The 14,076-nt window shown below is 39.2% G+C and overlaps 1 protein-coding gene across 10 annotated transcripts in view; it reads right to left on the bottom strand.

The window, feature by feature from the left end:
• Herc1 (HECT and RLD domain containing E3 ubiquitin protein ligase family member 1) overlaps positions 1-14,076 on the bottom strand; it is a 199,422-nt gene that overhangs the window by 63,701 nt on the left and 121,645 nt on the right. For 9 of the 10 annotated variants that reach the window (XM_029556090.1, XM_029556083.1, XM_029556082.1 and 6 more), the window contains 7 exons: positions 13,585-13,824; positions 13,165-13,248; positions 11,668-12,188; positions 8,780-9,555; positions 6,721-6,919; positions 3,755-3,915; positions 1,812-1,928 (listed from right to left, as the gene is read on the bottom strand). In XM_029556090.1, the coding sequence (XP_029411950.1) occupies positions 1,812-1,928; positions 3,755-3,915; positions 6,721-6,919; positions 8,780-9,555; positions 11,668-12,188; positions 13,165-13,248; positions 13,585-13,824 (2,098 nt within the window). The remainder of the gene's footprint in view (positions 1-1,811; positions 1,929-3,754; positions 3,916-6,720; positions 6,920-8,779; positions 9,556-11,667; positions 12,189-13,164; positions 13,249-13,584; positions 13,825-14,076) is intronic. The other variant, XM_029556087.1, reaches the window with a different exon arrangement.

The raw sequence follows: 14,076 nt of genomic DNA, 5'->3' as shown, positions 1-14,076 counted from the left end.
GCTGCGCTATAGACTTACCCCAAGAGGCCTGAGGATAGTAGTGCAGTCTAGGAGAGTTAGCCGGTGGTGCAGGCCCAGGGAAGCAGAGCGAGGTGAGGGCGGGGCCAGGACCAGAAAGGGTGCTCCTGGATCCCAAGAAAGGGACTGTGCTGCTCTGGGTGAGAAGGGTCAGGAAGCAGTACTGGTTCCCCAGGTGTCTGGGGCCCCAAGACTAGGAATGGCACAGGGTCCAAACTAGAGTATAGAACGGCGGGCGGGGGGGCAGTGGGGGGGGGGGGGGGGTGGAACGGTGAATGAGGCTTAGGGAGTCCCGGCGCGGAGCGCTGCGCTATAGACTTACCCCCAGAGGCCTGAGGATAGTAGTGCAGGCTAGGAGAGTTAGCCGGTAGTGCAGGCCCAGGGAAGCAGAGCGAGATGAGGGCGGGGCCAGGACCAGAAAGGGTGCTCCTGGAGCTCAAGAAAGGGACTGTGCTGCTCTGGGTGAGAAGCGTCAGGAAGCAGTACTGGTTCCCCAGGTGTCTGGGGCCCCAAGACTAGGAATGGCACAGGGTCCAAACTAGAGTATAGAACGGCGGGCGGGGGGGCAGTGGGGGGGGGGGGGGGGTGGAACGGTGAATGAGGCTTAGGGAGTCCCGGCGCGGAGCGCTGCGCTATAGACTTACCCCCAGAGGCCTGAGGATAGTAGTGCAGGCTAGGAGAGTTAGCCGGTAGTGCAGGCCCAGGGAAGCAGAGCGAGATGAGGGCGGGGCCAGGACCAGAAAGGGTGCTCCTGGAGCTCAAGAAAGGGACTGTGCTGCTCTGGGTGAGAAGCGTCAGGAAGCAGTACTGGTTCCCCAGGTGTCTGGGGCCCCAAGACTAGGAATGGCACAGGGTCCAAACTAGAGTATAGAACGGCGGGCGGGGGGGCAGTGGGGGGGGGGGGGGGGTGGAACGGTGAATGAGGCTTAGGGAGTCCCGGCGCGGAGCGCTGCGCTATAGACTTACCCCCAGAGGCCTGAGGATAGTAGTGCAGGCTAGGAGAGTTAGCCGGTAGTGCAGGCCCAGGGAAGCAGAGCGAGATGAGGGCGGGGCCAGGACCAGAAAGGGTGCTCCTGGAGCTCAAGAAAGGGACTGTGCTGCTCTGGGTGAGAAGCGTCAGGAAGCAGTACTGGTTCCCCAGGTGTCTGGGGCCCCAAGACTAGGAATGGCACAGGGTCCAAACTAGAGTATAGAACGGCGGGCGGGGGGGCAGTGGGGGGGGGGGGGGGGTGGAACGGTGAATGAGGCTTAGGGAGTCCCGGCGCGGAGCGCTGCGCTATAGACTTACCCCCAGAGGCCTGAGGATAGTAGTTGGAGATGGTTTTTAAAAACGTGAGCTAAAAGCTTTTGGAAAGCGTTTAATAAACTCGGATTAGAACCAAAAAAAAAAAAAAAATAGATTATTACAATTTCAAAAACAGTAAAATTAATTCTTAACATAAAATTATTTAACTCTTGGTAATAATGAATACTCTTTTCAAATTTATGTAAATCATAATTTTTCTGATTATTTCTGCTGATGGTATTATAACTTGTTTCATGAAATGTTAGTATCTTTATCTTTAAATCCACATATTTACAATTTTGTCTTTCCATGCCTTTATATTAGAGAATGTTTGTGAAGCTTATCTTTCAACTTATTAATTAAAAATCTTCTGAGCTTCGTGTTTGCTTGTCATGGGTATTTAAACAATACCATGGAATTGAATGTAAGAGGGAAAAAAAAAATACTGCCTTCAGTAAGACAGGTCTTCTTAAATCTAAAGACACTGAAATACAAAAATTTATCCTACCTGTAGCTTCCATGGCTTTGGAAATCTGTCGGAGAGAGAACCCCATTTCCAGCAACGGGACTGCAATTGCTGGAGGAGGAGGAGAAGTTGAAAGTCTACTGCTTGGATCTGATAAGGCTGAGGCAAAAGAAAGAGAATTATGGGCCTAAATATGACACAGCATGAATAAAATGTTCACACAGTAACCTCAATACTCCAATTTCCTAGTGTTATCTAAACTCAATACAAATTTACTAAAAATATGATAAAATGAAGGCCAGACATGGTGGCTTACACCTTTAATCTCAGCACTCAGGAGGCAGAGGTAGGTGGGTCTCTGTGAGTTTCAGGACAACCAGGGCTACACAGTGAGACCTTGTCTAAAACATAAAAAAAAACAAGCAAAACAGAAACAAAAATGAAACAGGCCAAATACAGCTGAGCATCAAATTATTTAATCCTAGCACTCACTCAGGAGGCAGATGAAGAAGGATTATGAGTATTAGGCAAGCCTGAGTGATGGAGTGAGACTCAATCTCAGAAAAAATAAAAAAGGATGGGGTTGGAGAAATGGTTCAGTGGTTAAGAGCACTGATTTGCTCTTCCAAAGGATCCAGGTTCAGTTCCCAGTACCCACAAAGCTCACAACTGTCCTTTACTCCATTCCAGGGGACCTGATGCCCTCTTCTGACATTCTTTGGCATTGCATAACATGGACATATCCATGCAGGCAAAACATTCATATACATAAAATAAAAATTAAAAATTTCAAAAAGAAAATATTTAAAAACCCTAAATATGACTAAACTTATCACAGAAATGTAAGGTCTTTTTATATATAAATCTGCTAGACCAATTGAAAACTTTACATTTTTAAAAATTTTGAATAATTTCCCACTTACAAAAAAACTAAGGGTTACAAAAATTTTCAGGAATAGTAGAAAGAACTCCTTTTCTTCTGAACCACTGCACAGTAAAGAGCAGAATGAAGCTCTATCGCCTCTGAATACATTCATAGGAAACTCCTACAAAAAAGGACATTCTCTAGTATAACTGCAGGCATGAGTTCAGTGATTAGCAGTGTCATTATCTAATCTAGATCTCATTTTTATCTCACTAAATGAATTGATAATGCTCTTTATAGCAAAGGATCCAATCCATGCTCATCTATGCATTATATTTGGTTATCAAGTCTCTTTGATTTTCTTCAATCACTTTTCTTTTGGAGTAGTACCAGGGATTAAACTCAAGACCTTAAACATGCTAGCTAACAAGCACTCTATATCAAATTATTTTTACTTTTTTTTGAGATAAGGTCTTACTAAGTTGCCCAGGCTGGCTTAGAACTTGTGATCCTCCTGCCTCAGCTTCCTGAGCTAGTCAATCACTTTGATACATGTAGTAATTTTGTACGATGCTCCTCAATGTGGGGCAAACTGATGTTTGTTCAGATTTCATTAAAACTGTGTGGGTTATATACGAGGCAATGCTTAGAAACAAATTTATAACACTAACAAATGCCTATATTAGGAAAGAAGAAAAGTCTGATATGGCTGACATATATTAGCTCTCTTTAAATGATAATAATTCAATCTACAATTCAAAATGTAGAATACACAATACACTCAGTTTGACAAGTATAGTTCCCTTTTGTTAAATCACTTTTTCACCTTTAATTAAAAAAAAACAACAACAACAAAAAAATGCCTTTAATCCCAGCACAGAGGGAGGCAGAGGCAGGTGGATCTCCGTGAGTTCGAGGCCAGCCTGGTCTACCAAATGAGTTCCAGGACAGCTGGGGGCTACAGGAAGACTCTGTCTCAACACCAACCCCCAACAACAACAAAAAAAACCCCAAACCAAACCAAAATAAACAAAAAAACCCCACAATGACTACCCAACAAAGTACATATATCTGGAATACAAAGAGGTTTGGGTATTGTAGTACACATTAGCAAACGTACCTGTGCGGTTAGCTGGCCTTGTTGACTGGGAATCAGGAGAAGTTAAACTTTGCCTCCTTCCTACTTCATCAGAAGGGGAGGTTGGTAATGATGATATTGGAGGAGTCTGTGCACGACGTGTGGGAACTACTGTGGTGGTTGGATAACTAGAGAACATTTGCCTTAAAAAAAATAGCAATGGTTAGCAAAAATCCAATTAGGAAAGGATAGACACATCATAGTCTTTTTACAGAAGAATACGCAACCTGGAAGACTCTACAAGTTACACATAATGTATTCAGGGTGACAAGAGATTCTTCAGTTTTAAGAGTCATGTCATAAGGTACTTTTACTATAAAAGTAACGAAACCTTATAATTTTCCTGGCAAAATGTCAGAATATAGTGGGGAGTAATACAGCAATTATGAAGAGATTAGCAATACTTGGCTTTATGGAGATTTTCTTCTGCTATAATATCAAGATGACAAGGGTATTTTGGTAGCTTGCTGTAGTCAAGAGACTAAAGACTTTTAAAGACAGTAGTAAACTTGGGTTGAGGATATAGTTCAGTATGTAAAGTGCTTGCCTAGCATGCACAAAGCCATGGGTTCTATCTCCAATACTGCATAAAACCAGGTGTGGGACACATGTCTGTAATCCCAGCAACTCAAGTGGTAGAGATAGGAGTTCAAATTCTTCCCTGGCTACTTAGTGAGTTCAAGCTAGCCTAGAATAAATGTGACTCTGCCTTAAAAACAAGGAGGAAACTTGAAGTTACTCTGTATTCTTTTTCTATTAGCTTAGAAATTAATGTAACAAACCTCATTAAACATTATAAAATTTGATGCCTGACAAGTTTTACATTATGGAAAAATGTAAAAACAATTTTAAAAATCAGAAACAAATATATATATATATATATATATATATGTAATTAAAATCAAGGAGGGGTTAGAGAGATGGCTCAGTGGTTAAGAGCATTGGCTGCTCTTGCAGAGGACCTGGGTTCGATTCCCAGCACCCACATGGCAGCTAACAGCTGTCCATAACACCAGTTCTAGGGAAATCCAACGCCCTCTTCTGACCTCTGCAGGCATTGCACAACACAGGCACATTTACACACATGCAGGCAATACACTCATACACATAAAAATAAAAACAATAAATAAAAAAATACAATCAAGGATTTGATACAGACCTTAGAAACAGAAAACTGAATACCTGGGTAAAATGGGTTAAATTTACAGTACATGCACTCAGTAAGAGTGATTGTTATATTTGCAAAGCAGGATATCCTCAGACTCAAGAAGTACCTTCCCCTTTGAACAGGACACAGGCCCCACAAGAATAAATTACATGCCGGCCTTATTGCAGAATAAAGACACATGGGGAGATAAGACTTGCCAGGGTCTGTTGCTCCTGTTCACAGCTGTGAAACCTTCTCCTTATTAGTAGACAAAATGAAATATTCCTCATGTTTCACATGACAGGGGGATGAATTCTCTCATCCAATGGGGGATCTTGAAGCCTGTACACATGTCCTGAATGTTTCCAGCAATGAAGGGCAAATGGCAGTTACTTTGCACTCAATGTCTCCTGATCTGATATACGGTGATACTGTGGACAGGGGGACCTTTGTTCAAGCCTACCATCTGACTGTTAGAGGACCTGAAAGCTGGTTCAACTGGCTATATTCTTTACCCTGGGCTTCAAGTCTCCTTCTCTTACCTAAACTAATCCCAAGGCTAAGAGGTCATTAACCCTTTAGAAGTCCATGTTGACACTACAGGAGTCCTCAGGAGAGTTCCAAATGGATTTAAAATGAGAAACCACAATTGCTTCAGGTTTCAAATAGACTATATTCTGGTGGTCAACAATAAATAAGAATGTAAATTAATCAACAAAGATTTATCAGTTATACCAGAAATGCCTTTAAAGGGCCATCTAGCCAGCTGAATGCCACCAATAGAACAGCTGGGGAGAACAGAATTATACTTAATATGATGCTAACAGAAAAGGGAAGTATTTATATTATGTTTAGTGGAAGACAGTATACTTTTATTCCAAATAACAGAGTTCCTGATGAAACAATTACAAAGGCTCTTCAGGAACTACTTTGTTCAATGAGTTACCCAAAACTTCAGGAATAAATGAACCTTTTCTTTTCTTTTCTTTTTTTCTTTTTTTTTTGAAACAGGGTCACCCTGTAATCCCAGCTGGCCTGGAACTCACTATGTAGACCAGGCTGGCTTTGAACTCACAGAGACACACCTGCCTCTGCTTCCCAAGTGCTGGGACAACAGGTGTGTGCTACCACACCCAGCCTGAATGACCCTTTTCTAATCTTATAAAATGGTTTAAAAAAATAAAAAGACTGATCTTAAAAAAAAATTGTAAATTTAAAAAAAAATTACACCATCTGGTAAAACTTCCTTCCCCGGTCAGCATTTTGTAAGATTAAAGTTTATACTTAAGGGTGCATTTTGCTCTCAATGGCTAAATTTTGCTTAGTTAACTGTATTTAAAAAATGTGAAAAAGCTGGGCATGGTGAATGCATGCTTGTAATCCCAGTACTCGGGAGGCAGAGGCAGAACTCTACTGAGTTGAGGGTAGCCTGGTCTACATAGTGAGTTCCAGGCCAGCTGGGTCTACAGGGAGACCCTGTCTCAAAAAACCAAAAAAAAAAAAAAAAAAAAGTAAAGAAATGAAATCTGTCAAAAGTATCTTAAAATTATATACCTGTGTTTCTCTTCAGTACCCCTGTTATAAAACTATTATTTACTTCGATATTATTTGTTTAACATGTTCATTGTAACTTAAAGCATTATAGTTTGTTTTCCATCTACAACACCTAAACCAAGATGATGTTCTTTGACCTTAGGTGGGGCAGGTCCAAGCATCAATGGGGAAATGTGGTAGGAATCCCTGTGGGTCACAAAAAGAGAACAAAGAAAAGACAGCATGGTATAATCATCAGCTTCTCTACCTGAGAAGACTAAGTGGCATCACTCCTGGGGACTCTGATGCAGGCACTGTTTCTGTGTCAGTGACTGGAGTAGTGGCAGTTGTAGTGTCCTCAAGGGAACTGCTCATAAAGGAAGTTGTGCTCGATGCTGACGGGCTAGTGGTAACTGGGGTCTGTGCTTGCTGGGCTTGGTCACTTTCTTCAGCATGTTGATCAATGTCTATAAGCCAAAGTAAGAAAATAGTAAGGATGTGTATTTTTCAAAAGTGACTGGAAATTTTTAAAATTTTATGTGTATTAGTATTTTGCCTGCATGTATGTAAGTTCACCCATGCATGCAATGCCCATGGACATCAGAAGAGGGCATCAGATTTCCTGGAACTAGAGTTAGGGATGGTTGTTAGCCACCATGTAGATGCTGGGAACTGAACCTTGGTCCTCCACAAAAGCAATCAGAGGTTTTAAACCACTGAGCCATCTCTCCAGCCATTACAGTGGAAATTTTTAACTTTAAAATTTTTAAAGGTTGGTGTGGTCATGTACATCTATAATCCCAGTACTTGGGAGGCTGAGGCAAGAGGATTATCTTGAGCTTAAGGATACCCCAAGATACATAGCAAGGCTAGCCAGGACTACACAGTTAGGTCTTTTCTTAAAATCTTCTAAACACATTTTCTGGAGGGTTTTCAAGAAAGTTCTCTCTCTCTCTCTCTGTCTCTCTCACACACACAGTCTTGTTTCATTATCTCTATTTCTCTGTCACACACACACACACACACACACACACACACACAGAGAGTCTTGTTTCATTATTATAATCATTATTCTAGACTCTATATGGGCCAGGACTATAATAGGCACAATTAGCTGAGTTCTGATTTTAGAGAATTTTCTTACAAACAAATTAAAAGCAGGATGAAATGGCACACACCTGTAATCTCAGCACTCAGAAAGCTAAGGCAAGAGGATTGCAAGTTTAAGATTGGCCTGGTCTACATAACCAGACCCAGTCTCAAAAGAAAGAAAAAAAAAAGTCTAAAATTTGAACATTTTGACTTTGATGTTTATCTTCAGTTCAGGCATAAAGGCATATAAATACAAGGTATTTATTAACACCTCAACAAGGATTCCACACTTTGAAAAGGATAATGACTTCAAACGGGAAGAGCACTAAAAATGTACAAGATATTTATATTTTTTCCTTCTAGGTAAGGAAATCAACAAATAAAAATAAAGTAGCAGTTACCACAAACACAGCTAATTCTATTAGGTTTGTTAAATGGCCACATTCTTTCATGATCATGCCTACTTAAATGTACTATGTACCTCTCCCTGACTATGTACTATTTAAACTACAACAAAGCCATGGGGCCACGAGAGGAGAAGGGGAAGGAATAAAAATCCAACATGAGTTTCTTTTCTCACTGTTTTCTCCTGTACTCAAGACCCTGTTCCCTTTCTTTGAGGCAAAGTCTCTTGTAGCTCAGTCAGACCTTGAATTTGCTTTGTAGCCAAGGATGACTTTGAATTTCTGATCATCCTGCCTCCACTCACCAAGTGCTGAGATTATAGGCCGGAGCCATGATGCCCAGTGTAGAACTGTTTTTTGGTTTACTGCTGCATTTTTAAATTCTATAGAGGCAGCACAGGCACTCAATAAATATTTTATGAATGATTCTTCTTTTTATTTAAATATTTATATGATTCCCAAAAGTGAGGATAAAAGATAAACAAAGCTAGAATCATTTTATACAAAATATAGTATGTGAAAGTAATAGGCTTTAAAATATACGAGAGTTGGAAGAATATTTTATATTTTGAGTCAGATTAATGAAATAGTTGGGTATCTTTTGTGGCATGAATTAAAATTCCAGCTTTTCAAAATTCAGTGACAACTATCAAATTCTAGTATTTATGTAGATTTAGAACAGAAAAGTACAGGTACACAGATGATTACTCATGCAGAAGTAACAAAACAATTCGAAAATTGCTCTGGCCAAAAAAATATACTTTTACAAATAATTTTAGGCTATATCACTTTTGCCAGTTTTAGTATAAAGAATTTGATCAGACAACATACCTTGCTTAATTTTGCCCCCAAACTGGTCTTCCAAAAGCCCATGGACCACTAGTTTATAAATCATGGCTTGAGCCCGTTCCAGATCAGCTAATCCCAACGCTCTCTTTATAGGTGATCGCATGACTGCTCGCTTCACCATGTGCCGCATCAAGAACTGTAGAGCTGCACGCATCTCCACATCCTCGTGAACAACTGGAGAGCTTGCACAGTCTGAGTTGTGGCCATTTTCAGCCAGAACTTTTGGAATCAGCAACAGCTCAGCATATTTACTACAGCCAAGAAGAGCACTAAGTGATTTCATAGCACCGAGGTAGAGATAGGAAAGCTGGACTGCTCTGATTTCTGACTGGGCTATGTCATGATTTTTGGACACATGTTCGTGATTTCTTCTCTTTCCTTCTGTTATCTGGTGTTGGGATTCTATACCTGGCAATGTTGATTCCAAAGAAAATGAAGCTATTTCATTTTCTGATTTGGAGCTTGTGGCACCCTGACTTTTGACATCATCAGATATTAGCCCTGTTCGCACATCTAAAGCAGATTCACTCTCAGGTTTTTGCTCAACATCACCCTTTTCCTCAGACTCATGACGGTGTTTCTTTTCATGTCGTTTGATGCTCTGTTTCCCCATGTCTTCGTGAATGCCTGTTAGATATGTTAGGTCCAGCAGCACAGAAGCTGTCAGGCCTCGGAATCGTGCCACGTCAAACAGCAGTGGTTCACAGGGTTCCAGGTTATACAATGGAGTATCACTAGGCGACCAAAAAGTTGGGAAGCTTTAATAAAGATCAGAATGACACAGGAAAAAGCAAGTGAGGGAAAGACAGGAGGAAGGTACAGAAAATAATGTAGACAAACGAGATGCGTCATGTACACAATACAGAGACTAATTTATACAAACTAGATGCCATCACAAAAAGAAAAAAAAAATGAGAAAATGGAGAGATGTGATGTTAGATGCAAAAGCAATGAAATGTTCATGTGCTTTCAGATGAGCATATTCACCATTATATAACATAGGGCAAACTTTCCATGAAAAGCAAGACTAAAGATTTCAGACCTTTCACGGCACATGGGCTCTGTTGCTACCACTAAACCCTGCCATCATGGTATCAAAGCAAACACTGAAAGACTAAGCAAAAGAATGTTGTTGTGTAACTTACTTACAAATTTGGGGGTAAGTCAGATGTAGTTTGATGTAAGCTACTTGGCAAGTGTATATAATAAATGCAGGTTGTTGAGTAACAGATCTTTATAACCTATTTCATAAAAGACTTTGTTTCATTAAAAATTCTACTTGTCACCAACTGATGTTCCTATCTTACAATTTAAACAACAGTATGATTACATATTCCTGATATTTGACAAGAAATTCCTAAAGTTTAAGAGTGATACTAATCACAGAAAATATAATGAAAAGCTTTAGCAAGTATATAAAATTTTGATGTATTTGCCTAAATCATGGTTCTATCTTCCTAATCTCATTTTCCTTTTAACAACTTTTTCTTATATTTTCACTTATTTATTTTACTATGCTGCATACACTTTTTTGTGACTTTGTAAAACTGTCATTGGCTTCTTAGCTTAATGAAGTGGAGAGTGGAAAAATATAGTCCATTAACCTCTAAATTATATGTAAACTTACATATACATATTTTTCAATTAATAGTGTCTATAGCAAATGCTATATTCATTTCAATGAATGAATTCAATGAATATATTCAATAAATATAAAAAATATATTCAGCTCAAAAATAGTACTACTTCCATAAACCACTAAGAATCATTCTTTTAAATAATGTTCTATGCTATATAACTATAAGAATCACATTAGGCAATATAATTAACAGCTATATAATATCATTAAAAAATTCTTATTTTCAAATGATAGAATTACATGAGATCCTTTCTGAGTGGATTTAACATTTTTCCTTTTAATTATGTGAAGTTTATATTTCAAATTCTATCTATATGCAAACACACTTAAATACTTTTAAGTATCTTGATTGTGACAAATAAATGCAATCCTCATATATATTCAAAATATTGTTCACTGAGGGACTAGAAATATGTGGGTTTTTTTGTTTTTGTTTTTGTTTCAAAAGCAGGGCTGGGCATGAGGGTATACATCTGTACTGGCAACACTTGTGAGGTTGATGCAAGAGAATTATGAGCTTGAGGTCTGTTTGGGTTACATAGTTTCCAAGACAGCCTGAGCTACAAGATCCTGTCACAAAAGAAAAAAAAATTAAGAGGCAGATCAAAATTACTTTGAGTTACATATGTTCATGTAGTTATTCAGATATTCCTTCCTCTGAGTCTTTTTTAACATAAAATTTGGTCAGATCAGCTGGCTGGCTTTTATTACCTCAACATATAATAAAAATTATTAAAATCAAGAAGCAGGTAGAGGCATAGCTCAGTGATAGAGCACTTGCCTACCATGTACAAGACCAAATTTGATTTCTAGCACAGCACCCTCACCAAAAGGTGGGAATCCAAATGGAAAAAAAAGTCTAGTGACCTTATCATTTCTCTACCAAAAATTTTTAGAACTATGTATTTTACAAGTCACTAGTATTTTAAGGATATACCCCTTTATTAAATTAAAATAAAGCTGGGCATGGTGGTGCATACCTTTAACCCCAGCACTTGGGAGGCAGAGCAGGTGGATCTTTGTGAGTTCGAGGCCAGTCTGGTCTCAATAGTGATTTCCAGGCCAGCTGCAGCTACAGGGAGACCCTGTCTCAAAAAGAACCCCCCGCCCAAAAAAATCAAAATAAAACCTAGATATACAGAAAAAAAAAAAATTCCTCACTGTCCAAGGACAATTGCCCATTTCACCATTAAATGCTTAACTGCTAAAAGTATAACTCAACACATCATACCTGATAGTAATTTCTGCTTCATCCCATTGGACCTTGGCAGATGTGCTGCCCTCTTTGACCACTCCCAGCAGTGTGGCATGGCGCCCAGTTTGCTTGTGAACACACCGACCTCCAACTCTAAGACCAGCATCAACTCCTCCTATCACTGCTAGCACAGGCCATACCTCTATGCAAAGGGTCCTCAGCTGTGGTTCTGAGAGGTCAGCCAGGCCATGCCTATTATGTTTACCTTTCTCTTCCTCTTTGCTCTCCTTCTCCTCTCTCATTTCATTTTCCTCTCGGCTCTGAACTGAACGGCTTTTCTTTAGCTTCTGACCTGACTCTTTAATACATAGCTTAATTTTATGTAGCCTTTCCATCATTTTTTTGTTGATGCAGTAAGTCCAACGGTCTGTTCGGTGGAGGATACGGATAAGCTGAATAGTGGCCTCAGCTAGCACTGCTGCTACTGGACTACAGATAGGGTCCCCTGGAAGCAAATCCCGTGGTGTGCCGCGCATCTGCATATCACAAATTTTCACCTACATGAAAGAAGAGAGGGTGGGATATGTATGATATTAATAGGTCACCTTAAGTAAAGGAATCTCATGTTGAACTAGTGTTGGTCTCCTAGCACAAGTGTATTATAGCATATCAAATGGCTGCCAAGAGGAAAATGTTATAGACCTGCTGAAGTGATTAGCAATATGACCCTCTAGAATGTTCTGTTATTTAAACTTCTTGTAGCCCATGAGTTCCAAAGCAGTGAGAACCACTTGAAGGATGAGTATGAGGGTAAGGTATATGTGGCTGACTCAATTTAGTCCAAAATAATAAAAATCCTGGAGGATACAATAACTATCATCTTCAAACTTCCAGAATAGTAATGAGTCTTGGGAATATCTCATATTATTTAAGGGGCATAAAGGTAAAATTGTAAGTCTACATCATCCCATTCTGAACAGATAATGCAAGTAGGACACAGAAGTTAAGAGAGGAAGCTGGGTGTGGTGGCACATGCCTGTAATCCCAGCACTTGGGAGGCTGAAGTAGGAGGATCTAGTAGAGTTCAAGTACAGTTTGAATTATCCAGGGAGTTCAAGGCCATCTGGGTATCTATCCAGGGTTGGAAAGATGACTCAGTGGTTAAGAGCACTGGCTGCTCTTGTAAAGGACTCAGGTTTGGTTTGCAGCAACCACATGGTGGCTAATAACTGTCCATAACACAAGTTATAGGGAATCAAATGCCTTCTTCTGGCCTCCATGGGCACTGCACAGCACAAGTGCATTTACATATATGCAGGCAAAACACTCATACACATAAAATAAAAACCAAATCAATCATGAAAAACTTATGTAAAAGCATCTACCTTCTAGAAGAAGGACTTACATGGGCCAGGTACTTTCAATGGTGGAAATACCTTATGATTCTTATAACCTTTATCTCATACTAACACATATTAGTGAAAAATAAGAAATGTCTTTCATGCTTAGTATAAGGGTTTGGGATTTCATTACCTTTTCACCTGGGTTGCTGCTATAGAACATTACACATGGGTACAACTCTGCTGCATCCACATCTTCAAAAGCTAATTTGGGTTCCTACAATGTAGCAGAGGAAAATAAAAAGAAAACAAAGTATTTTTAAAATTGATACTATGTAGCCACATTAAAATTTAACCATCTTGTAAGACAGAACAAAAGTTACTAGAGCCTACTGCCTCTGCTATCCAAAGAAATTCTACATATAATATGTGATCCTCATGTGTTTACTTTTCTCAAAAATCTTACTACATCTTTACTACTTTTCTATTAGTTAGGTACTGGTAAAATACTGTAAAAGCCAGAAAGTATTAAAAAAAAAAAAGTGGACAATCTATACACTAGTAAAATAGAAAAAAAAAAGGAAATGCATTGTTTGTGAATGGGTTTCAGTACCTCTCCATTTTTCCCAAAGGAAATAGTCCTGGCTTCCATGTCTAACACACAGGTAATGAAATCTCCTTGAGTAAAGCTGGACAGTGTCAAGGTCTGTTCTCCATTATGATAGAGGTTACCACTGTAAGCCCTGTAGAGCCACATATCTGAGGTAGTACGATGGTTAAAATCATGTACTGGCCAACGAGAAACTCCAACACACGTGCCTTCATTGCCTCTATTTTCCTTCACAATATAAAACTAAAAATAAAAAATTATAACGTTCATTAATACTGAAAAAAAATCCCATTTATTTACTATTAACCACATTAAATGAAACTAGAAAGTATGTTTATAAATAATGCTTAAGCATATGTAAGCATATTAAATTTCTTTTCAGCTTAAGTAGAAATAACATAAAAATGAAATAGTTTCATCCATATATAAATATTTTATAAAGCAAACTTAGTAGAACAAGTAGAATAGCCTTTGATACCTATAATTCTTAAAGAA

The sequence above is a fragment of the Nannospalax galili genome, unplaced genomic scaffold (assembly GCF_000622305.1).
Source record: "Nannospalax galili isolate Female #2095 unplaced genomic scaffold, S.galili_v1.0 scaffold407, whole genome shotgun sequence".
Taxonomy (NCBI): domain Eukaryota; kingdom Metazoa; phylum Chordata; class Mammalia; order Rodentia; family Spalacidae; genus Nannospalax; species Nannospalax galili.
Note: the sequence above shows the minus strand (reverse complement) of the source record. Positions and strands in the feature narration are given on the sequence as shown.